This window comes from Strix uralensis, chromosome 28 (assembly GCF_047716275.1).
Source record: "Strix uralensis isolate ZFMK-TIS-50842 chromosome 28, bStrUra1, whole genome shotgun sequence".
Classification (NCBI taxonomy): domain Eukaryota; kingdom Metazoa; phylum Chordata; class Aves; order Strigiformes; family Strigidae; genus Strix; species Strix uralensis.
Window position 1 is genome coordinate 2,730,491 of NC_133999.1, and position 23,642 is coordinate 2,754,132.

Sequence of the window (23,642 nt, forward strand, 5' to 3'; positions counted from 1 at the left end):
CCATGGGGGGGCTGCGTGGGGTGGCACGTGGTCCCCATGGGGTGAGGGATGCTGTGGGGCCATGGTGCGGGGTTACGGCGCTGCGTGGGGCTGCAGTGGGGGGGGGGGGGGGCTGCAGGGGGGCAGCAATGGTGCCTGCGGGGCAGCAAGGGGGCATGTGGGGCAGTAAGAGGACACGTGGGGCAGCAACGGTGCCCGTGGGGAGTTGTAAAGGCACGTGTGGGGCTGCAGGGGAGCATGGGGGGGCTGCAGCAGGGCTTGTGGGGGTGCAGTGGGGCATGTGAGGTTGCAATGGGACACGTGGGGCTGCAGCGGTGCCTGCTGGGGTTGCAGTGGCGCATGTGGGGGCTGCGGGGGAGCACGTGGGGCCGTATCGGTGCTTATGGGGCTGCAACGGCGCCCGTGAGGGGCTGCTGGGGGACACGGCGGGCAGCAAGGGGACACGGGGGGCTGCAACGGTGCCCGTGGGGGGGTTGCAGTGCTGCATGCGGGGCTGCGTGTGGCTGCGACGGCGCACGGGGCAGTGACGCCCCGAGGGGCAGCGATGCTGCGTGGGGTCGTGGGGCACCCTCCTACCCCCCCACACCCCTCCCAGCCTCCCAGGGCACCTCCCGAGGCCCCGGGCCGGGCCCCGTACGCCCCGTCGGGGCGGCTGTGCCCGCAGACGGCGCTGCCGAGCCGCCGCCCGGCCCGGCCCGGCCCCGTCGGGCTCCGCCGGCCCCTTCCGAGGGGGAGGTGCCGCCGCCGGGGCCGCGCTCGGGCTCCGCCGCCCCACGGGGCCGCCCGGCTCGGCCGCCCGCCGGTGAGTGCCCGGGGTGTTTGGGGCGGGGGGGCGGTGGGATGGAGCGGGGGGTGCAGCCCCCCGGGTGCTGTCGGCTTGTGGCGGGGTGCCCGTCCCTCGGGGATGCAGCTCTCGGGGAGCGGGGGGGGGGTGTCCCGGTGTCCGGGGGTGCTCCGGGTGTTTGATCCTCCAGGCAGGGGAGGAGGATGGGGGGGGTGGTGGGGGTGCAGACAGGGTGTCCCGCCGGTGCCCCCCCTCCGTGTCCCCGTGTCCCCTGCGCCTCCTGGCATCGCCTGGCACCCGCCGTCGCGCCTCGCGGGGTGCCGAGGGGGGGCCGCCAGCCGCCGCGGCCACAAAAGCATCGCTGTGTGCTGGGGAGAGGAGCTGGAGGGAGCGGGGATGGAGGGGGGGCAGGGGATGGAATGGGGGTGCAGGGGACGGAGGGGGGGTGCAGGGGATAGAGGGGGTGCAGAGGATGGAGGGGGAGTGCAGAGGACAGAGGGGGGGTGCGGGGGATGGAATGGGGGTGCAGGGGACGGAGGGGGGGTGCAGGGGATGGAATGGGGGTGCAGGGGACAGAGGAGGGTGCAGAGGATGGAGGGGGGGTGTGCAGGGGATAGAGGGGAGTGCATGGGACAGAGAGGGGGTGCCGGGGCTGGAGGAGGGGTGCAGGGGACGGGGGGGGTGTAGGACTGTTGGGGTGTCCGGGGATCCTGCCCAGCCGGTGTCGGGGTCCCGGGGGCGGCAGACCTCAGTGCCCAGGGATGCTGAGCGGGGCCGGGCATGGGGAGGGGGTTTGGGGTTTCCTCCCGGCGCTGCGAAGCCCAGCCCAGGAAATTCTTCCGGGCAGCCTCTCAAGCCCCTCTTTGTGCGCTTGGGATTTTTAAAATGCCTTCCCCGGCGGCTGCGGCCGGGGTGCCGGGCTCCCGCGGCCACCTCGGGGCTGGGCCGGTGGGCTCGGGCCCGGCTGGGCTGTGGCGGGACGGGACGGGGACAGCGGTGCCATTTCGGGGAGGGGACTGCCCATTCCCACCGAGCCCATCGAAGCCGAGAGCTGCCGGGGTGCCGTGGGGACCCCGTGGGGACCCCCGTGGGGATCCTCAGCATCCTCTCCCGGCACAGCTTTGCTGTAGGATGAAGGATTCGGGGCGGGGGGGTGCTTGCACCCCGCTGCGTGTCCGGCACCCTCCCCTCCGAACCCCGCCGTGCTGTGCCACGAGCTGCCGGCCTGGCTGCCAAGGCGTCCCCGAGCTCCTGCCTTGCACAAGGCCCCAGGGGCAGCGGGGTGACCTCGCCTGCCCCCGTCCCAGCCGCAGCCGCTACCCGGGATCCCCTTGTCCCCGGGAAACTGGGGGGCTCGGCGGGGGAGGAAGCCTCGGCCGGGGGGCACCGGGGCAGCAAGAGGAAGCGGCGGTGGCTGCCGGCACCCTGCGACGGCGCGAGGACGCGGGTCCCCTCCCCGGAAGGAAGGCGCTGACAGTCTCCATCGGCCCACGCTGGGGACCCTCGGGGAGGGTTGGGGGGCCGGTGGGGTGCAGTGGAGCCGGGGGGAGGCCTCCAGCGGGTGGTCTGGGGGACTGTGCCTCGTGGGGAGAGCTCTCCTCTGCCTCGTCCCCTCGGCGCCCCGGCGTTTCCTCACGCCGCGGCTCCCCGCCCGCCCAGAGCCATGCCGGTGACGGTGACCTTGACCGGCCCGGCCCCTTGGGGCTTCCGCATCACCGGGGGAAGAGATTTTGGGAAGCCCATCACCGTCTCCAAGGTAGGAGCCCCCCATGTGCCCCCTGGCCCCGGGGAGGGCTGCCGGGGCGCTGGGGCGGGTGCTGTGCTGGAGCTGCTCCGGGGAGCGGATCCTGTTCAGTGTCCTGGAGGGATCCTGCTCCATGGGAACGGCCCCACGGCGGGCGACGGCGGCGCGGGGGCTTGTGCTACCCCTGCGCCGGGCTTCCAGCTCTTATCACCGTGCCCTTGGTCCCCCCCCACCCGCCGCGCGCCCCGGCAGAGGGTCTGGCGCTGCTTTGGCAGGGCCGTGGGGACCCCGGTGGGTGGGAGCACCCCGGCGGGGTGGGATTCAGCACCCAACCGTGTGCCGGCACCTCAGCGATGCACGAGGGCTGCACGTGGGGATGCTGCGCTGCTTCCCTGCGGCGTGCGCGGAGCCGAGGAGGCGGGGGGGGGGCCTGTGATAACACCGGGGTTGTTTGTCCCCGTGTCCTCTTCTCCGTGGAGGTGGTGGAGCACGGGAAGGCGGCCGCGGGCGACCTGCGGCCGGGGGACGTCATCGTTGCCATCAATGGGGAGAGCGCGGCCGAGATGCTCAACGTGGAGGCGCAGAATAAGATCAAGCAGAGCCCCGGGCAGCTCCGGCTGCAGGTGGAGAGGTGGGTGCTGTGGTGACAGGGACCCCACCCTGGGCCCCCACCCTCAGGGGACCCCACGCAGGCTGGGGTCCCCAACTATGGTTGTTTTTCCCCTCTGGCGACTCCTGGGGCTGCGCCATCCCCGCCGGAGCCTGTCTGGGCTCTGTAATTAAAAAGTCAGGCTTAACAAGGCCGGGCAGCCCTGGCAGCCGTTACCTGGCCGACTGGTCCCAGTTGGGGACCTGGGGCTGCTGTCTCCTGCCAGCTCCGCAGGGGGGGCACCCCATGGGCACACATGGGGGCTGCATGTTCCGGGGGCAGATGCAGGACCCCCCCCTTGACTCTCCCTTGGTCCCCAGGTCCCCGCTGCCACCTCCCAGCCACGCCAACGGGGACACCTCACCGGAGAGGCTGGCCACACGCTTCCGGGTGAGCCCCGGGCAGCCCCCGCACACCCTGGGCCCCCCACCCGGGGCTGATTCCAGCTGCTGGCATCTTCATTCCCCCTCCCAGGACACGCTGAGGATGCAGGAGGAGAGGCAGAGCACCCCGAGAGACTCCTACCCCAGCCCAGCATCCCTCAGCCCCCCGCCTGGCAGCGGCAGGTAAGGCCCGACCTGGCTGCCTGGGGCGAGGAGGGGTGGGCAGGGGTCTGGCAGGGCCAGGGACTCTCCTGATGGCTCCATCCTCTCCCCCCAGCTCTCTGCCCTTGGAGGAGGAGTTCAGCTTTCCCGGCCTCTGCCAGGTGAGGAGGAAGCTGGGGGGGCTGCGTGGGGCCAGGCAGAGATGCTGGGGGGGCATCTGTGCACTGTCACTCATTTGAGCCCCAACCCATCGCCCTTTTCAGCCCCAACCCATCACCCATTTGAGCCCCAACCCATCGCCCTTTTCAGCCCCAAACCATCACCCATTTGAGCCCCAAACCATCACCCATTTGAGCCCCAACCCATCGCCCTTTTCAGCCCCAAACCATCACCCATTTGAGCCCCAAACCATCACCCATTTGAGCCACAACCCATCGCCCTTTTCAGCCCCACACTTTTACCCTTTGCCACCCCAACCTGTCGCCCTTTGCATCCCCAGCCCATCTCCCGTTGTGGCCCCATGGCATCCCCCGTTGCAGCCCCGTTGCCACACTATCGCCCAGCCCCGCTCTGCCCTGGGGACCGCGTCTGCGGGTGCCGCTGGCCGCCCCCCCGCCGTGCTGGCAGGCACCCCGGGCCCCACGGGCACCGGCACACCCGGCCAGGGATGTTTTCCTCGCTCCTACCCGACGCCTCTTGGCAACGGCGCCAGCCTGGGGAGGCCAAACCAGTTTGGGGAGGCCCAGCCCTGCTCCCATGAGCCTGGGGGGACTGGGGCGTTGGCAGGGCAGGGACCCATGGCCCAGCGCACCCCCGGCAGCGCCCGCTGGCCCCTGTCGCGGTGAGATGCCCGGGATGCCCGGGGGCTGGGATGCCTCCCTCGCCACCCAGACCGGTCCCGGGGTGCCCGCAGCCACCCCATCCCTCCCCGCCGCGGTTTCAGGCGGCTGCTGCACCCCACGGGGCAGCCGCTGGCTCCAAGGTTGGCGTCTCCCTCCTCTCCTCCCTCCCCGCTTGCTTTTTTCTTGTTTTTCAAGCCCAAATCGGGAAGCGCGGTGGCCTTGAGCACGGCCCTTCCCAGCTGCCTTTGGCCGCGGCCCCGGCCGCCCCTTGGCTGCTCCGGCCGCCCGCTCCCTCCTTCCTCCCCAGCCCTTTATTTGCTTTGGTGCTGGCCCCGGAGGGTCCCTCCCTGCCCCGGAGCCCCCCCGCCGTGGGGTTGGAGCTGGGGGGGCTGCTGACCCCAGAAAAAAAATCCTTCCCAAAGGGGCGGCGAGGAGAAGGGCCGCCCTTGGACTTTCCATCGCATCCCGGGGCGGGTTGGTGCTGGCGGGGATGAGGCCAAGGCGCCCAGCTCCACCCGTGCCTAATTTTAGCTCATCCCTCACCCGCTCGTGACCCCGCAGAGCTGCCCCGATCCCTCTCCGCAGGGTCCGGGCAGGGGCTTCTCGTCCCTTGTCCCCGTCCCCGGGCTCTTGCCGGGGTTTGCATCTGCGTGGCGGCTGCTCCCGGGAACATCAGCTTCCACTTAGCCGGGGTTTCGCCTTTCCTGCCTCGGAGGCCGCTAAGCAGGAGCAGATGCCGGGGAAGGGACGGGCGCAGGCGTAGGGTTACCAGGGTGGGGAGCGGTGGGGGTGCTGCTCCTGGCCCCCCCTGGGGTCCTGCTGGCCCCCAGCCTGGGAGGGGAGAGAAGCTGCTGCCCCTTGGAGCATCCCTGCATCCCTCCTGGGGACCGCAGCGGAGCCCCCATCCCTCTGGGGCCCAGGTGGTCCCAGGATGATGCCACGCTCGCCCCCTCCCCAGGCTCGGGATATGCCACGGGGGGGCTGCTGCAGCCCCCCACTGCCATCCCCAGCCCCCTGCACACCCGCTCCTCAACCCCAGGGCACCCAGCACCTTTCTCCCCCTGCCAGGAGCGAGGAAGCCTGAGCCGCCAGAACAGCTCCCCGGGTCCAATCCTGCCTCCACCCCCCCGCCCGCCCTCACCGGGGCTCGGGGCCCCCCCAAACCCCTGGGAGACGTGCAGAGAGCGGCGCCGCTCTTCGCCCTCTCCCTGTAACAGGTACGGAGTGAGCTCGGGGGTGGGAGAGGGGGGGATACAGACGCAGGGGAAGCCACCCCAGCCCTACGCACCCATCCTGAGGGTGCAGCGCTGGGTGCTGCCTTGCCGAAGGAGTTAACCCACCTGCGAGGCAGGCAGGGACGTGGGAGGGCCGGGCAGGCCGGGGCAGCTCCCCAGGGCGGAGGGAGCAGGTGGCCGGGTGCAATTCGGCAGACCCAGGCGTCAGGGTGCTGGGAACCCCCCTCCCTTCCCCTTTCCCCCCCCCCCTCCCAAATCCCCCCCTCTTTGGGGTGCTGTACCCCACAGCCTGGGCTCGGAGCCGGCCATGCGGCGCTTGGAGGAGGATTCTGAGGTCTACAAGATGCTGCAGGAGAACCGGGAGCTGCGGGCGGCCCCGCGGCAGTCCAGCACCTTCCGTCTGCTGCAGGAGGCTCTGGAGGACGAGGGTGGAGGTGAGGTGGGGGGGGGTACAGGGGGAGATAGGGGGGTCTGGCCAGGGAGGGTGGCAGCACCCTGATGGCCTCGTCTCCCCGCAGCCGGCCTGGCCCCCCCCTTCCCCAGCCGCCTCTCGCCCAGCGCCCGCAAGCCCGTGGCCGGTGTCCAGAAGCTGCACGTCTGCGAGAAATGCGGCAGCACCATCGCGTGAGTGGGGCTGGGGGCTCGGGGCAGGGTCTGGCCCGAAATGGGGCTGAAACTGGGCAGGGGAGGACACCCCCCCCCCACCCCGCTTTCCTCCTCCCCGCTGATGCCCCCCTCCCCGTCTCCCCCAGCACGCAGGCGGTGCGGATCCAGGACGGCCGGTACCGGCACCCATCCTGCTACGCCTGCGCCGACTGCGGCCTCAACCTGAAGATGAGGGGCCACTTCTGGGTGGGCGACGAGCTCTTCTGCGAGAAACACGCCCGCCTCCGCTACCAGGGCCCCCCGGGGGGGCCCACCACCCCCTCGGTGACCCCCCAGTCCTGAGCTCCAGGCACCGGCATGGTGCGACGGGGAGCTGGCTGCCTGCATCCCCCTCATGTCCCACCCCACCCCAGGACACCCCCCCCAGCCCCACTGCTTTGGTAGGGTGGGGGTCTGCGTTGCGGGGGGGCGGTTTGTGGATGGCTGGAGGGGCACGGGGGGGGGGGATGCGCTGCAGCTGCCTGCCTTCGCTGTGTCGGGGGGTGGGGGGGGGCGGCGCTGTGTGTGTGTGATGAACTGGGTTGGTTCTCAGCCTGGCCTGGGGACACGGCGAGGACATGGGGGGGGTGCGGGGGGGCACAGGGATGCTTGAGCACTTAGGTACCGGAGAGGGGGCTGGCACCGCTTTGTACACGGACTGCAAAGGGCTTCTCTGGGGTATTAAACCAGAGCTCTATATAAATATAATATATATTTGCTCCACTCCTGTGTCTGATCTGTGCGGGGTGGGGTGGGGGGGGCAGGCAGCAAGGGACCTTCCCCCCAGCCCCAGGGTGCAGGCAGGGACCCCAGACCCCGCTGCCCTCCTGCCTGCACCCATAGCAGCGGTGGTGAGCTGGCAAGTAACCCCCCCCCACCCCCCCCCACCCCAACGGGGGGGTCCGGGGCTGGGCGCAGGCTCCGTGACACGGCACGAAGAGCCCTGGGGGCTCTGGTGATGCCCAGGACTCGGGGCCCACGGGCCTTGTCCTGCTCCCAGGAAGGTCAGGGCTCCCCGGGGGGGCCCGACTGTCCCCTCCCTGCTCGGGGTGGCCCTGGGAGGTGTCAGGGCTTTATGGCCGGGGGCCTTTGTCCCGCGGAGGCCCAGGGGGACTCTTATCTCACAAAGATGAGCTTTGCTGTTATCTGGGCTTTGCCCTTAGCGCCAGCTCCTCGCTGAGCCCCTTCCCGTGCCCCCCCCCAGCAGCCCTGCACCCCCCCTGTGAGTCCCACCCAGCTCTCCCCCCCCAGCGAGGCACCAAATTCCCGCAGCCCCCCGCAAGGAGGGGTCAGCCCTTCCCTGCCAGACACATGCGGGGTCGGGGGGGGTGTGTGTGTCCCTCTGCCTGGGGTCCCCGCAAGGTCCCGGGAAGGCGGGGGGGGGGGGCAGGTAGGCTCATCCCCATGCTCTGAGGACATGGTGGCTCTAATCCAGCATCCCCGGAGGGGGGGGGTGTCCTGGGTGCCTGTCCTCCTGCACCCCCCCCGCCAGCGTGCGCACGTGGAAAAAGAGGAATAAACGCTTCTACCTCGGGGGGGGGCCGGCGGGCGTGATCCCCCGGGCCGGGGCTGGGGGCAAAGGTGCTGCCCTGGTAGGGCGAGGCCACATCCCCCCCCGCCCCGCCCCGGGGCCGTGCCGCCCCCCAGCCCTGCCCCATAAAGCGGCGGAGGAGCAGCGGGGGGGGCCCGTCCGCCCTGTCCGGCCCCCGGTTCCCCCTCCCCGGGGATGCTGCGCCGTCGCGGAACCTTCAGCGTGGAGCCGCTCCGTGGCCGTGGTGAGTCCCGGGGGGGGGGCCTGGGGCTGTGGGGTGGACCCCCGCGCAGATGGGGGGTCCCCGAGGTCTGCATTGGGGGATTCCCCCCCCCCCCCCCCCTCCCGAGGTCCCCAGCCTGTGAAGCTTCTGCTGGAGGGGATCCCTGGTTTGGGGTGTCTGTGCAGGTCCTTGGACCCCCTGTTTGTGGCCTTTTCCCCCCCCACCCCCCCTATAGGGAGGGGCCCAGGGTGCTGCCTGTGCTGGGAATTCAAACCAGGTGTTGCCTTTCAGTGCCTGCACTGGGGTCGAGCCCGTATGCAGTGTGGGGGTCCCAGAAACCCACCCCCCCATCTCTATGTACCCCCCCCAGCTCAGCTTGAGCTGGGACCCCCCTCCAGCAGCAAAATCTGGGATGTATGGGGGGGTCTGAGCTGGAGCTGTACACTCAGGGGGGGACCCCCAGCACAGCGGCAGCTCCCACGGGGGAGGTTTGAGCTCTCTCGGTGATGGGGAACCCCCCCACCCCACCCCTACCCCCGTCTCACCCCGGCGGGGCTCCAAGCCGCGGTGGAACCCCCGTGCTGGCGTGGCAAGCGCAGTGGCCAGTAGGCCACCAGCCCCTCGGCACGTGGGGCTGTCCGGTGCCCGTGGAAATTTGGTGCGTGGGAGCGGGGCCGCTGGCAGGCGGCTGTGCCGGGGCGTTGAGGCCGCCCCCCCCGGCATTGCTGGGATTCATGCGGCCACTGAATCGATTGTCCGCTGGCCGGCCGTGGGGCCACCGGCCTCGCCAGCCCCCGAGGTGAGTGGCTCCAGCCCCCGGCTGAAGCGATGTGGCTGCATGGGGGGAGGAATTTGGGGAGCACTGGGGACACCCCCTGCCCCCTCTCCAGAATTTGGCCCCAGTTGGGGCCCTGAGCGGGACTCCCCGAGAGCAGCGGGATTCGTCGGATCACGCTCTCGCCTTCCCAGCTGGGGTGGGACGGGAGCCCTTAACCACCGGCCCAGCCAGTATCGCCGATCCCAAACCCTGAGAGGAACCAGTTGGGAACCAGTCGGGTAATGAGGTGCCTCTGGATACAGGGCCCGTCGCCGGCTGGGGTGGCTATAAAAGGGAGCGCCGGGACGCGCGCCCGGCAGTCGGCTCCGGCTCTCGGCGATGTGGGGTGGCTCCCGCGCCGGCTGGAAGAGGAGGTTCAGCTGCTGTGAGTTGGGGGGGGGGGGCGTTTGTGAGCCTCCGAGGGGGTGGGCAGCTCTGCACCCCGAATCGAGCGCTGGGAGGGTGCCAAAGCTTCGCTCCCCACCTCCCCGAGGGCTCTGCTGTGGCCTGGTTGGGAAGGGAGGTGGGTGGTGGTGCAAGGAGGGCTGAGACACCCCCCCCGCCCCCCCACACCCCCCACCCCACCCCGCTGCGATCCCACCCTGAGCTGTGGGGTGATGCCCCCCACGCCGCGGGGCCAAATGCGAGGAGCCGGCGGTGCCTGGAGCCATCCTGCGGCCTCAGGCACGGCTGGAGCTGCTGTGGGATGGTTCTGGGGGGGTTGGGGGTGAACACCCCATCCTGCCTCTGCCTGGGGACACCCCCGCCCCCCCCAACCCATCCTCCCTCGCCCCGCAGATGGTCCCTGGGAGACGGCAGAGAGCTGCGTGGTGCGCACCTCCGCCAGCGTCTACCGCCCGCTGCAGGAGAGCCCGCGGCAGCCCCCGGGGGGGATGAGCACCTGGGGACCCCCCCCACCATCACCCCTCTCCCCCGGCAGCCCCCCAGCAAGCGGGAGGCTCCTCAAATCAGAGTCGGAAGACTCCGGGGTGGAGATGGCCAGCAACGAGCACTCACCCTCCACCCCCCTGGGCTCCGAAAGCAGCTTCTCCCTCGACGGTCTCCCAGCGGAGAAGAGCCCCCCCGGAGAGGAACCGGGCACCGACCCCCCCCGGCCCCCCCGCAAGAAGCTGGTTCAGGCAGCGCAGCGGAGCAGGAGGCAGCGGCTGCCCACACGCTGCCCGCGACAGCTCGGCCGCCGCAATGTCCCCGCCACGGCCGACCCCGCGGGGGACCCCCAGGACACGGAGGAGTCCGGCGCTGAGGGTCCCGACGGGGCGGTGAGTGCCGGGGAGGGGAGGGTGGTTGTGGCTGGGGCTTGGCTGCCTGGTAGCCCTCGAGCCCCCCGTGCTTGCCCACAGGCCGTGCCGGGACAGGGGCTGCGGTACCTGGAGCACGTTTGCCAGATGTTGGAGCGTTTGGCCCGGCTGCAGCAGGACAACCGGCTGCTGCGGCAAGAGGCGGCGGATGCCCGGCACAGCTGCCCTGACGCCATGGTGAGGGTCGGGGTGCAGGGGGGTGGGTGGTGGTGGGGGTTCTGGGGGGGTCCCAGCTCACACGCTGCCTCCCCTCGCCCACAGCCCACCCAGGATCCGGCCGTGTGGAGGTTCCGGCCGCGCTCCCGCTCAGACAGCCAGGCCCCAGGTGAGTTTGGGATCGGGGGGGGGAAAAATGGGGACAGTGGGGCTGTGCCTGGCCGGACCCCCCAACACACCCACACTGGATTTGTGTGTGTCCCCCCCCCGCACGCAGCGCCTGACCCCGAGCCCTGCCGGAGGACGTGGGGGTACTCAGCCAGCTCCCCCAGCCTGCTGGACCCCTCCGAGAGTGCCCCGACACCGGACAAGGTAGAAACTGGGGGACGGGGGTGTGGGGGTGTCTGTGAGGTGGGGAGGGGGGTCCCACCGGGTTCCCCCCCCCCCCCACCTCGCTGACGGCCGCGTCTCCCCGGCAGGACGGGCGCTCGCACTGGGGGCGGGTGAAGGTGCTGCTGACCCGCCTGACCCGCCGCTCGCTGCGGGGGGGCCGCTGCAGGTAGGGCCGGACCTGGGGGGGGGGGATGTCCCCGTCCTGCCACCGCCGCTCCTGGATGGAGGAACCGATGGATGAACTGCGCTGCGCCTATCGCATCACACCCCACCGCCTGACCTCACGCTCACCCGGGGCCGGTCCCCAGCCCGACACCCCCCCCACACCCCCCTTCACCCCTCTTTTTTCTTTTTTCTCCAAAATAAAGCCTTTTCACTGCCAAAGCGTTGGCTCTTTCCAAGGTGATGGGCCGTTGCGCGGTGACGTCACTCTCTCCAACCCGGCGTGACGTCACACGAGGACGCGTCACAGCCGCATCACTTCCGACGGCTTTTCCGCCCCTTTTGTCCGCCCGGTCCCGCGGCACCGTTAAGCAGCTGATTTTTTACCCCCCTCACCCCCCTCCCCGGCCCCCTCCCAGGTCAGCCCCGGGGCAGGACGGCAGGGGGGCTCCTGCTACGTCGTGGGGGGGGCTAAAGCTTGTGTGTGTGTTGTGTTTCCCCCCCCCCTAAAGAGGTCCCTGCTGAGCCCCCTGCTCCCCGCTGAGCTGCTGCCGCAGGTGGGTGGGGAGGGGGTGCTGGGGGGGGGATCCCTGCTGGGGATGGGGTTGGGGGGGAGGGATGCTCTCGGTCGCATCGCAGCTGGGGGACACGGCAGCCTTCCTCAGGGTGCTCAGCAACCCGCGGGAGTGTTGGGTGGTGGGTTTTTTTTTGGAGGGGAGGGGACAAAATACACGAGGAGTTGAGGGGGGGGCTAGGGGGGTCGATGCTCCGCCGCAGTGTTTCGGTGCTGACGGAGCCCCTCACCGTGTCGTCGGGGCTGCGTGGCGAAGGGCTGGGTACCGCAGGCGGGAAGATGCTGATGAAAGCTGCGGCCAGGTGCTCTCCAACCAGGTACCCCGTTATCCCTCCATCCCCCCTCCTTCCCAGCAATTTCCTACTGTGATTTCTTGTTTTTGTTGTGTTTTTTTTCCCCCCCCCCCCCTTCCCAGCAACGTACCCCAAGATCCCCGGCCCTGCTCCTGCGCCAGAGCATCCTCAGAGCTCGCCCGGAGCCTCCTGCATCCCGCTGCTCCTTCCCTGGAAACGTGGGGGACTCTGGGCACTGCAAGGGGGGGCGGGGGGGGGATTAGGGGGTCCCTGGGGTGGGCTGGCGTGGCGAGGTGATGCTGAAGGTGCTGAAGTTTTCTGGAGCAGACTCCTTGGGTGTCTGACGATCCTTGTTTCCCCCTCCCCCAGTAGCAAACCTCTTCCTGTCACCCCCCTCCGCTTACCTGAGACGGGACGTGTCCCTGCTGTGGGGTGGGCACAGGGCAGCCCCCTCCCCTCCTGCCCCGCACCACCGGCGCCTTCTGGAGCGTGAAACACTCACCAGGGCCAGACCTTAAGACGTGGGGCCCTTCCCTACGGGGTGCTCTGGCCACGTCGTTATTTTTTTGGGGGGATATTTGTGGTCAGAGAGGATCTCTGGTTTCTCTAAGTCTTGGGGGGCCCCCTCGGGGTGGTTCTCTGCCTCCAGGCCCTTCTGCAATGCCGGGGAGATGCTACGGCAGCGCCCGGCTCCCCCCGGCCGGTGGTACCCCAGCTGCATCCTGACCCCGAGGAGGATGCTGGGGCCGCTCCGGATGATGCTGGTTCTGCTTTCAGGGCCAAGGTGAAGAGGAGGGAGGTCTGCTCTGGCCCCGGCGATGGCCCCGGTGCTGCCGGATCACCGGGAGCCAGGGAAAGCTCCTGACCACCCAACAAAGAAAATCGAGGTGTGAACCCCGGCGTGTGCGGGACTTGGCAAGTTAATTCACCCGGTTTTGGGGGGAAGCCCTTAGGTTTGGTGTTACGCCGTCACCTGTGTTTACTGGGCTGGCTGTGGGATGGCGTCTGCACAACCTGGCTGTGTCCCCTGGGGTCTTGTCCCCAAGGGGGACGGGGGATTTGGGGGAGGAAGGGGGACAGCCGGGATGCCACGACACGGCCGGGCTCACCGCCCGTCTCTGCCCAGTCCCTGCGGGGAGGAAAGAGGCTGAAGCTGTTCTCATCGGCGGGGAACGGTGCCCGTCACGGGATGGCCCCACCCTGACGCTGCTCCTGCGTGGCCCAGGCGGGGCTGGACCCCAGCCCGAAGTGGTGCCACTGGCTCACGCGTCTCTGAGCGGGGACATCCCTCCCCGCTGCCTTGTGGGGGTCCGAGCGCTGACAGGAATCGCGGCTGAGCTTGCAGCGCATCGTAGAGTTAATTCTTCCCTTTCTGCGAGCTCTCCCTATTAACTGGGATCTGGTGGGTGGTGCGAGAAATCGGTAATTATCCACTTTTACTATTTCAGACGGAGTCGTCCTCTCCAGCCCGGTGTGGAGCTGCCGCCGGGCAGACCCGGCCCTGGCAAAGGGCTCCTTGTTCTGAAGCAAGTTCCCGGCCAAGAGCGGAGTTTGCACGACCAGGAACGCTTGGGTTTGGTGTGTGTTTGTTGTTTTTTTGGTTTTTTTTTTTTTTCGGGGTGTGAAATCTCTTGAGCACAGGGACGGCAGGAGGAGCTGAGAGCACAGAGCAGGAGCGGGATGCACTGGAGGGAGGAGAGGCAGGTTGCTGGGGGGTCGGTGGCAGGGGAGGGCTGGCAGCCCCGCGCAGGGTGACCCAGCGATGCGGATGAACGCGGGACAAGGTGGATTCTGGAGAGCCCAGGAGGGGGGTTTAATCCAGCCACAGCAGGCAGCGAGGAGCGTGGCAACTCCAAGCCACGGAGCGGCCAGCCAACAGGCAGCACGTGGCTGCTGCCCAGCCGGGGCACTGCAGCCCACCCCGTGGGGTTGCCACGGGCCTCTGCCCACCCAGGAGCCAGCGTGGGGTCTGCCGGGGCTCAGCTCCCCACGCATCGCCCGTGGAAAAGCGTGGCCCTCGCTGGGGCGCATGGGCTGGGCTCCTCGCCTGGCAGTTGTTATATATAGCATCCCTGCTCCGGGTAACCGTGGCAACTGATTTTATTTTGCTTAAACCTGGCCCGGCATGTGATGCGGTTGGGAAGGAACAGCTGAGGGGGGATGAAGTTCTCCCTGGTGGGTGCTGGGGGAGGAGGTTTGGCTCAGGCCCAGCGGCGACTTGTCCAGGAGCGGGGCTGGGCAGGGGATGCTCTTGGGCTGAGGCCTCGCTCCGTGTCCCTGCAAATGGCCTCGCTGGGGACAGTCACCAGCCTTTCTGTGACCTGTCAGGGCTCTGGTCCTGTCCCCGTCACTCCTGTGAAGGTTTTATGGGGATCCAGCTCCCCGCTTTGTGCTGGGCTTCCTGGGGCACACCACCCCCCCCGTTCCCTGCCGTGCTGCAGGGGCCAGTTTGCCGAATTCAGGGACCGGTGGGAGGTGGGGTGATATTTTTTTTTTTTCCTGCTGGGTGCCTGGGCAGGACTCCCCGGAGGAGTGGGAAGCCTCGTGCCAGCCCAAGGCTAAGAAGGGACCCTCGCTGCCTCCGTTGCTGGAGGAGAAGCCGTGCGGGGCCGAGCACGGCGATGCCGGGTGTCGTGTCAACTCACGTGTCCCAAAAGGCGGTTTCATTCCTGTAGGTGCCTCCTGTTTTCGGGAGAAATCAAGGTCATGCTCTGGGTGACAGCTCCCAGCACCTTCCCCTTCCCGCTCCCACCTAACCAGGGTGGTTTTTAGCAGGAGATGGAGGCCCCCCGAGCAGCACGTGGTTGCCACGGGACCACCGAGCTACTGCTGGAGCCTGAACCCGCCGGGGAACTGGCCCATCCCCACCCGGCCAGGCAGGACGGGCAGGCTGCCTGCTCCACCATCTCTCTCTTCACCCTGCTGCAGCGCAGGAGGCGGTGGGAGCAGCTCTCCTCTGAGGGAAGCTTGGCACAGCACGGGCAGGCACATCCCCGGTGCCCCCCTCCCTCCCCGCTGGTGATCCTCCAGGAGATGCTGCAGCAGGATTTTGGTGACAAGCGCTACACGGCGCTGCTGGACTTGCTGAAGAAAAAGCCGCTGGAGATCAAGGAACTTGGAGCTAAGAAAGCGCTGCCGAAATGGAGGAGGAGGCTGAGCAGACGTAGGTACGTAGCCAGGGGGGAACCCCGTGTCCCTGGTGCAATCCCTCTTGTCGTGGGGACAGGCTGCGCGCCGCTCCGGTCTTTTGGGGAGCTTGGCCTCTCCCACCCTACCACACGTCTGGGTTTCAGCCCACGGCTCCGGACCCAAGCGCTGTCCTTCGATTTGGGATTTCTGTGGCTACCGAAGGGAAGAGGCAGAGGGACGGATCCTGCGCTGGGGGACGAGTTGTTCTTGCTCTGGGAAACCTCCCTCTGGTGCCTCCTGGCCTGGCCCACGTCTCCCACGTCACGGGGCTCGACCTGGGGAAGCTGCTGGAGAAAGGAGAGCAGCCAGGGCTCCCTGGAGAGCAAAACCCCCACGCTGGAGGTCAAGCTGGGTAAGTGGGGGCGAGATGTGCTGGGACATGGCGTGTTGTCTTTGCGAGCCCCCCCCGCTCACCCCCTCTCCTCTCTTCTAGACTAATGACTGCTTTGAGGAACCAGCGTCCACCAGATCGCTACCAGGAGAGAGCAAAGTCCCTGCCTGCCTGGATGTCACACAGGGGGGTCGTGGATGGCAGCAAGGTCCCCGTGAGCCCTTTCTGTCCTGGCCCTCTCCCTGCGGAGCTGGAGCTGGGCTTGAGCTGGGCTGCAGGTGGCTCCCACCCTGGGTGTGCAGAGCCAGGGCAGCTGTCGGGGTTTGCTCTGACCCCTGGTTTGTATTTAATGGGAACACCTTAAATACAAAATCTTGTGTGTATTGGAGACAGGGCACGGGCTATCTCAGTGCTCTGAGCTGGACCCACAATTTGGGGCCAGACTGGCTTATTTAGGAGGGAGGGATGCAAACAGGGGGGCTGGTGCCAGCTCCAGGCCCTGCCAGCCCCATCCCAGGACATGGAGGGCAGCAGTGAGAACTCCTGCAGCCCCCCCATATGCTGAAAGGCACCAGCTCAGGCTCCAATTCACTATATTCAACTGTAAAATTTTTTTGGTGCTTTGTTGAGGCCGTTTCCTTTCTGTGTCTCTTCAACCCCTCTTTTCTCCTTCCCACCCCCCTCCAGCCCTTTAATACCTTTCTTAAAATTACACCTCCAACCCAACAGCCTTCTCCTGGGGCTGGGGGGCTCGGACCCCGTGGGTCCCCCCGGCGTGGTAGTGGCTGGCAGATGGCAGCAGAGGGCGGCAGCAGCCCGGCCTTGGCACCGTGTCCCTCCCCCGGCGACACAGACCCGGCCCTGCTCTGCCAAAAACTTTATTGGAGAAGAGCAGCGGAGCCCCTGTACCCCAATTCGAGCTGGAGAGCTCCCCCACACCCCCTCGGTTTTCCCTGGGGTTGCATTTCCCTTTTGCATCCCCCCCTGCCTTCCTCTGGGCTTCCCCTATAGCCCTCGGGGGGGCACCCACGCACCCATGGCTGTGCAGATGTGCACCCCCTGCACCCCCCCCCAGCTGTGGGGCAGAGGCACTTTGCATTGTTCCTGCTTAAAATGGGGCAGATTCAGAGCTTGGCATCACTTGATGCTCGCCGGGGGAAGCACAGCCCTTTCACCGCTCTCTGATGCTTCAAAAAATGGAATTTGAAGGCTTTTACCCTCCCCCTGGGGGGGCTACTGAGCTTCTAAGGCACAAAATGAGCAGCTGCTGGAGTGGCCCCGTCCTCCTGCTAGAAAATCAAGGAGTCTGGGCCCGATCTGGACCTGGAAGGGGGTGCGGGGAGGGTCGAGGTGTGCTGGGCATGGAGCGAAGGGCTGGCAGCACCCAGCCCCCTCCCCATTTTCAGCTGCAGAGTGGCCAATTCCCTACAAACCCCTGTTTAGGGCAAAGCCTGGCTGCTGGGGGGGCAGAGCCAATCCAGAAAATGGTTGGATAGAACAGGGGGGGCCCTGCTGTGCCCCCCACCCCTGCCCTAGGCAATACCTTGTCCTGGCAGGAGGGCAGAGCCATGGGGCAAAGAGAGCAGCCAGCGGTTAAAGCCCCCACGTCCATCCCTGGGAGGGAGGAGATGGGGAGCAGCCTGAAGGGGTGGGGGGGGGATCCCCATCACCACCATCCCGCCACGGTGCTCAGTCGTCGGCCACGATGGACAAAGCCCGCAGCTCGCTCAGCTTGGCGTCGTTCTCCCGCTCCCGCTGCTCGTCGCTTAAGCCGGGCCGGTCGATTTGCGCCGTCAGGTCGCCGAAGATCTTGTGCATCTCCGTGTAGTAGACAACCTGTTGTAAAAGGGGGGAGAAATGGGGGTGAGGAGGGGCTGAGAGGAGGGGGGGTCTCCTTCCCCACCCCACCGTCAGAGCCAAGAGGTGCGGCACTGCCCCAGCCAGCCCCTCGCCTCAGCATTTCTGTTTCTAAAATAGCTTCCTCCCATGTGTTAATACCACCCCCTTAGATTATTACAACTCAACACATTTTAATAACACGCTGCCCTTCTCTGCTCGCTTCCCATCTGGGGAGCTGCGTGCACGGGGCTGCCGCCGGCCCCCAGCCCCACCGAGCAGCCGCCAGCCCCTGCCTCTCGCCGGTGGCACCGGCACCGGGACGAGCCACTGGCCCACGTTGCCCAACTCTCCGAGGGGTCTCTGCTCCCCTGGGCAGGGGTTACGGCGAGCGCGGTGAGCGGTGCCTGGCAGCGCCACTACCCTGCGTGAAGCAGGGGGAGGGGTGTTTTAATAATGTGCTAATTAGCATCGCCAATTAACTCCGGCAGCGAGCAGCGCTTCCCGGAGTGGGAGCCAGTGGGTCAGTGCAGGCAGATGGCACCGGGCTGCCTGCTCGGGCGCGGGCCTTCGCCGAAGGAGAGCCGCGGTGCCCGGCGGGTGCTGGCAGCAACTCCTGCCTGCGGCAGCACCCGGCGCAGCGGGCAGGGGGGTCAGAATCAGGCCCCCCACCCCGGCTCAGGTGCTGCTGTGCCTCACGGGAGGAGGGCGATGGGGGTGCCTGAGCTGGGCATCCCCCTAGTTCTGGTGGGGAGGGGCGGGGAAGCGCTGCCCCCTGCGTCAGACGATGCCAGCGTTGCCCCCATTTCACAGAGGGGCACAGGCGAGGCTCCGGGAGCACCCAGCATCTCCAGCAGCGCCGGTGCGGAGACACGCACAGTCTCCATGGAGACCGGCTCCCCTAATCTTGCTCAAAATGATGCTTATTTTGGGCAGGGCCGAGGGGAGATGCTGGGGACCCACACGCCTTTGCCAGCTGCCTGCAGCCTCCCCCCTGTCCCCACCCTCCTCAGGTCCATACCGGGGTGCAGCGGGGGCTGCTCTGGGCCCGGGTCTCCCCACGCAGTGGGCGCCGGGTGATTCAGCATCAATGCTCATTTACACAGTGACTAACGAACCCCGCGCCGCGGCAGGGCCGTGCAGGCAAGACCCCTACCCCCACCTCACCAAACCACAGCCCCCACAGCCAGGCCACCCCACACCCCCCTCCCCACCCAAGCAAGAAGACGCTGCCCTGAGCCAAACGTGTCAAAAAACACCCGCCGGCACCGTAATCCCTCGGCAACGCCGCGGGTGAGCGCGGACCCCCGGCGCTGGTGCAGCCCCCCGTGTCCCTCGTCCCCAGCCCGGCGTCAGATGGGCTCGGTTCAGTCACATATGGCCAAGTGGCGCTGCCAATTCCGGCACAGAAAAGGCACCGGCACGATGAAACGAATCTCCCCGGGACGACAAGGCCGGAGGCAGCTGCGTGCAGCCGGGGGAGCTGCGTGTGTGTCCCCCCCCCCACACCCCCCACCACCTCGAGCCCCGGGCACACCAGCATCCGCAGCGGCGTCTCCTCCATATTGAACCGGCGACACAGAGCAAATATTTTGGTGGCTGCCCCCACCGCTGCCCACGTGCCACAGCCATCGAGCCCTTCCTGGGGGACACAGCGGGTCCCCACGGCCCAGTGGCTCTCCTTGGGGATGCTCTTCTCCCCCAGTAGGACCCAGTGCCTAACCAGTAAGCAGTCACCCAGGACGCTGCCAGCTGAGCCTCCTGGGCTTGATCAACGCGCTCCCACAGACTCTTTTCTCCCATTGAAATACGGGTGAAAACCCTCCTTGCTTCTACGGGGAGGGGGCTGCACCCCGGCCCGATGCCCCCCCCGTGGCACCGCAGGCAGCTCGTCCCGGCGTCGCTGTACCTGCTGCCGGCAGCTCAGTACTTTTCCAGCTATGGATACCATATGCTCCGTCCCCATCCCATCAAATCCCATCTCCAACTCGCCTTTGAGACCGAGCCAACGGCCCCGAGTCCACCTGTCTTGAACTAATTCTGTTTCGGGACACCGTGTTCTCCTGATTTTCTATAGATCGTGTTTACAATGCCACAGCCGGGCAGCGGCAGTTTGTGTTTATGTCAGCCCTACACAAAACAAAAGCCCGGGGTCGCTGCCAGGGCCGGACTACAGACGCTCACCCCAACCCACGGCGCTGCCCCACGGCCAGTCCTGCCTCGTAAGCCCCATCTTTTTCCCCATTTCATTAAAAAAAACAGAGCAGTATCATGTTTTCTAGCTGAAAAATAAAGCGCAAGGCGGGAAGGAAGTGTTGTTCACGCGCTCGCACCAGTGACGGGGCTCCAAATCTCCCCCTTTCATCTTCATGTGGCCACTTCAAAGTCCTCAGCCAGGGAAATATTTGCCTCCGTTGGCTTGGCCCAGGCACGTGGGTGGACAGAAGTATTTGGTGTTGAATGTTACAGCCCCTGCGAGCTCGGGGCATGTCACGCTGTCAGGAGACACCCGGCACCGGGGCCGGCGGCCAAGCTGTGCCATGGGAACGCAGCCGCCCGCCGAGAAGGTCTTGGAGGGTCTCGTTGGGTCAAAGCCACGAAGCTGCTGCTTTGGAGCTGGCTTGAAGCGGGGTCCTTCCCTTTGCCATGGCACGGCTCGTTCCCAGCGTTCGTAGCTCATCGTCACGCTGGCTGGTGCCACTTGTCACACACTTGTCTCGCTTTAACCCCTCCCGCTTTCTCCAGGGGCCAAAAAAAAAAAAATTTTTAAAAAAGGGAGAACTACACAGTTTTACAGCCGGGGCCGCCTTCGAGTGGCGGGTTTGACCTGGGGACAAGCACCCCCAGAGTCACAGCCCCCCAGCCTCCATGTCCCCGCCCGCCCCTTTCCTTGAGGGATGCGCGCTCGAGCCCCACGGGCCACCCATCGCTCCTGGAGGTACCCGGCGAAGAGGCTGAAAATAGAAATTCCAAGTAACATGACCCCTAAACGACGCTAAATAAGCTCAATGAGGCATGGAGGGAGAGAGAGAGAACCCGGGAAGCAACAGTGGTGGGATGACCAGGGCTGGCCCTTGGTGTTCACGTGCCTCCCGCCGCCGGCTCACACCTGGGATGTTGGGATGGGGCTGGGGATGCTCCTGGCATCACCACGGCAGCCCCCCGGCTGCCCTCACCCCTGCAGGTGAGCAGCCGCTGCGGTGAGTCAGGGCTCCTGGGTGCTATTCCTGGCTCGCCCCTGACTCATTAAGTCACCTTGGGCAAGTCACTTCCCTTTTCTTTTTTATTTCAGCCACCTGCGATGGGGGAAACACTGCGTGGGGGCGAGGGGGGACACACACAGCCTGAGCCCAGCCTCGGCACAAACGAGTCATTAGGGGAGTGCCGAGCGCTCCTCCCGGCAGCGGAGATGCGTCGTGCTGGTGAATCCCTCCCCGAGGAGGGAAGGATGCAGCCAGTGTTGGGGAAGAGGGATGCAGCTCCCATCGAGGTCGTCAGGGAGGGTGGGATGTGACCTCCTTTAGCATCCATCTGGGACCGGCTTTAGTCCAGCCTAAGGGAGATGCATCAGCTTTGTTAGGGCGCTGCCTCTTGGGTATTAAAATCGGGATTTTGCTCGCCTTTCCCAACAAAGATCCTCACCTGAAGAGAGGCAGGGCAGACGGCCAAGAAACAAAATAGAGGAGCCCAAGGAAAAATAGAGGATTCCCAAGGAAAAATAGAGGATTGCCAAGGAAAAATAGAGGATTCCCAAGGAATAATAGAGGATTGCCAAGGAAGAAGAGGGTATGAACGGCGAGTCTTGCAAACAGCCCCGGCAGCAGCGCCCTGCCACTCCCCGCTCGCATCTCCCGGTGCCCCGAGCACATCGGTCCCCCCCGAGCTGCCACCCGCTCGCCCCAAGCTCCCGGCGAGCCGAGGCAGGAGCCAGCTGGCAACCGGGAGCCAGCAGGAGCCAAGCGAGGGCCACGGTGGCCAAGGACAGAGGGGCAAAGCCACTCTCTCTAAGGAAACTGCCGTTGGATCACAAACACCCAGACACAGCAGGCGGCATTCGGGTTTCAAGGTCTCATCCAAACGACCCACCCACAGCGAGCGGCCAGAGAGGGTTTGCAGGGGGAAGGGCCGGCGAGACTTTGCGGTGGCTCCAGGGAGTCTGGTTATTTCGGCTGCGATGGCTGGAACAGGGAGCCCCGCGCGCCCGATTGCTAAGGGAACAGCAAGAACAGCATCCCCAGCACCCACCCAGGCGGCGGCAGGGTGCATCGGCACCATCTGGTAGGTGAATCAGCCTGCAGACAACTTGCTGGCAGCTCTGCGGAGAGGGCCCCCCCCCCCCAAGTCGGAGGTGAGACGAAACACGTGCTCTTTGCACCACCCCGCCGCACCTGTGTCACCGCAGCAGCTCCCTTCCAAAAAAAATACCGTAGGAAAGCGCCCACGCCAGGAGCAGCGCGTGGTTTCGCCCACCTCCTGGCGCTGGACCACCCCGTGATCCGGGGCACGACGGACGCCCGAGATGCCAGAAGTTCAAAGCTAGATTAGATCCCGATAATGTTCCTCTCCAGCCTAAAGAAAAGGGTGAGAGGAGAAGGAAGATGGAGGAGGAGCGGCAGCAAGTCGCAGAAGGAAGCTGGAGGATGGAAATTAAAGCAGGCTGCGGTTTATTTAGGCCACCCCTTCCTGCAAATCCTTGGTGTGGAGATTACACAGCAGCCGCCTCTATCTCTGCCAGCACACCCCGGTTCTGGTTACCAAGAGCCAGAAGAGACCCTTAGGATGAGCCCTGAGCATCTCATCACCTCAAACAAGATCCAACCCTGAGCTCAGGACTACAAACGCAAAGAGATGACGTACCCAGGTGGATAAAGCCGTCGAACACCAGCGGCTGATGTATAACCAGGGCTTGAACTGCCTTACGTCGTGGGACAGGACATCACACGTGTCCCAGGAGCGTCCCTGACACGAGGCAGATCCATATAAACCAGAGAAAACTCACCTCTGGGTGTTTTTTCCAGCGGGCAGCCAGCACCGCATCACCGCAGGTACCGGCAGATGCCAACCTGCTCCTCTGCCAGGACAAGGTCCAATGGTGACCTGCCACCGCAGCTCCCTGTGGCCTCACACCACTCGGTAATTAAATTGCTGGAGGGCAGAGGATTGCTGTGTGCTACCCCTGCGTTACACCCAGCTCCAGAAGGTTCCTTGCTCTAAGAGCAGTTTGTCCCCCCAGGCGCCCTGCAGTGAGGACACCCACCAAAGGGACATGTGGCAGTGCCTGGCAGGAAGGGGACAGCGTCTCACCTGCGCCCGCACCAGCGACTCGAAGCTGGGTTTGAAGTAATCGATGCGGCTGCTATAAAACTTGGGCATTTCCTCCAGGAGCTGCTTGTTTTTGGCTTCAAAGTCCTCCTTCACTGGCCTCAGCTCTTCACGGGCCTGGGAAAGGAGAGAGGATGGGGAGTGAGATGTCTGGGAAAATGTCCTTCCGCTGGGCAGGCCTGCACAGAGGACACCCCAGGCCAGCAGACTGCTCTGCTTTGACCCAGGGGCAACGAGCAACTGGCTAACGGAGCCTGGTGGGACCGACTGACCAGCTAAAGGAGACTGGTGTGATCCATATGACCATCCAATGCAGCCTGGTGGGACCAACTGACCAGGTAAAGGAGCCTGGTGGGACCCATAAGACCATCCAATGGAGCCTGGTGGGACAAATGACCAGGTAAAGGAGCCTGGTGGGACCCATACAACCATCCAGTGGAGCCTGGTGGGACAAATGACCAGCTAAAGGAACCTGGTGGGACCCATAAGACCATCCAATAGGGCCTGGTGGGACAAATGACCAGCTAAAGGAACCTGGTGGGACCCATAAGACCATCCAATAGGGCCTGGTGGGACAAATGACCAGCTAAAGGAACCTGGTGGGACCCATAAGACCATCCAACGGGGCCTGGTGGGACAAATGACCAGGTAAAGGAGCCTGGTGGGACCCAAGCTCTGGCCCTGGACCATGAGGAAAGCCATGGGACACCTGGAGAGGCTGCTGCAGAGATCGCGAGCCAGCCGGTCTTCTCCCCTTCAGAAAAACGAAGACAAAAACCAGCCCCAAAGCTCAGCCAGGCTGGAGAACATCCCCATCCTCCCCTCACCCTGCAATTCCCAAGAGCATCGCCAGAGGATCCTGCCCCCACCGTCATTTTCGCCCGTGACCTTCAGCTCAGCGCGTCCAACTGGCTTCTTTAAACAGAAGCGTGGGGAGAAAGGGAAATGTCTCTGAGATGGTGTGGAAAAGGGCAGGAGGGGGTGGGCTGTGAAATATTAGACCGGTTCGAGTCTGCCACTTAATCCCGGTGCCATTCCGACGGGAGGGGGAC

General features: G+C 66.2%; 4 protein-coding genes across 5 annotated transcripts in view; 3 read left to right on the top strand and 1 right to left on the bottom strand.

The window, feature by feature from the left end:
- Nucleotides 1-749: 749 nt before the first annotated feature.
- Nucleotides 750-6,886, top strand: PDLIM2 (PDZ and LIM domain 2). The gene is made up of 10 exons (XM_074852095.1): nucleotides 750-802; nucleotides 2,444-2,540; nucleotides 3,008-3,159; nucleotides 3,498-3,567; nucleotides 3,652-3,743; nucleotides 3,838-3,883; nucleotides 5,633-5,781; nucleotides 6,088-6,233; nucleotides 6,318-6,423; nucleotides 6,552-6,886. The coding sequence occupies exons 2-10, from the start codon at nucleotides 2,448-2,450 to the stop codon at nucleotides 6,745-6,747; spliced, it is 1,050 nt and encodes a 349-aa protein (XP_074708196.1). The 5' UTR covers nucleotides 750-802; nucleotides 2,444-2,447; the 3' UTR covers nucleotides 6,748-6,886.
- A 2,468-nt stretch (nucleotides 6,887-9,354) lies between these two features.
- Nucleotides 9,355-11,053, top strand: C28H8orf58 (chromosome 28 C8orf58 homolog). Its single transcript, XM_074852404.1, has 6 exons — nucleotides 9,355-9,400; nucleotides 9,814-10,295; nucleotides 10,377-10,511; nucleotides 10,596-10,659; nucleotides 10,768-10,862; nucleotides 10,970-11,053. Exons 1-6 carry the CDS (start codon nucleotides 9,355-9,357, stop codon nucleotides 11,051-11,053), a joined length of 906 nt encoding a protein of 301 aa, XP_074708505.1.
- Nucleotides 11,054-11,409: 356 nt separating this feature from the next.
- On the top strand, nucleotides 11,410-15,787 carry LOC141935674 (uncharacterized). Its single transcript, XM_074852131.1, has 6 exons — nucleotides 11,410-11,936; nucleotides 12,690-12,799; nucleotides 13,361-13,490; nucleotides 14,841-15,079; nucleotides 15,206-15,453; nucleotides 15,535-15,787. The coding sequence occupies exons 1-6, from the start codon at nucleotides 11,664-11,666 to the stop codon at nucleotides 15,537-15,539; spliced, it is 1,005 nt and encodes a 334-aa protein (XP_074708232.1). The 5' UTR covers nucleotides 11,410-11,663; the 3' UTR covers nucleotides 15,540-15,787.
- Nucleotides 15,788-16,295: 508 nt separating this feature from the next.
- Nucleotides 16,296-23,642, bottom strand: part of BIN3 (bridging integrator 3) — a 42,348-nt gene continuing 35,001 nt past the window's right edge. For both annotated transcript variants that reach the window (XM_074852134.1, XM_074852133.1), the window contains 2 exons: nucleotides 22,573-22,707; nucleotides 16,296-17,268 (listed from right to left, as the gene is read on the bottom strand). In XM_074852134.1, coding sequence (XP_074708235.1) covers nucleotides 17,122-17,268; nucleotides 22,573-22,707 — 282 coding nt within the window. In that variant the 3' untranslated portion in view covers nucleotides 16,296-17,121. The remainder of the gene's footprint in view (nucleotides 17,269-22,572; nucleotides 22,708-23,642) is intronic.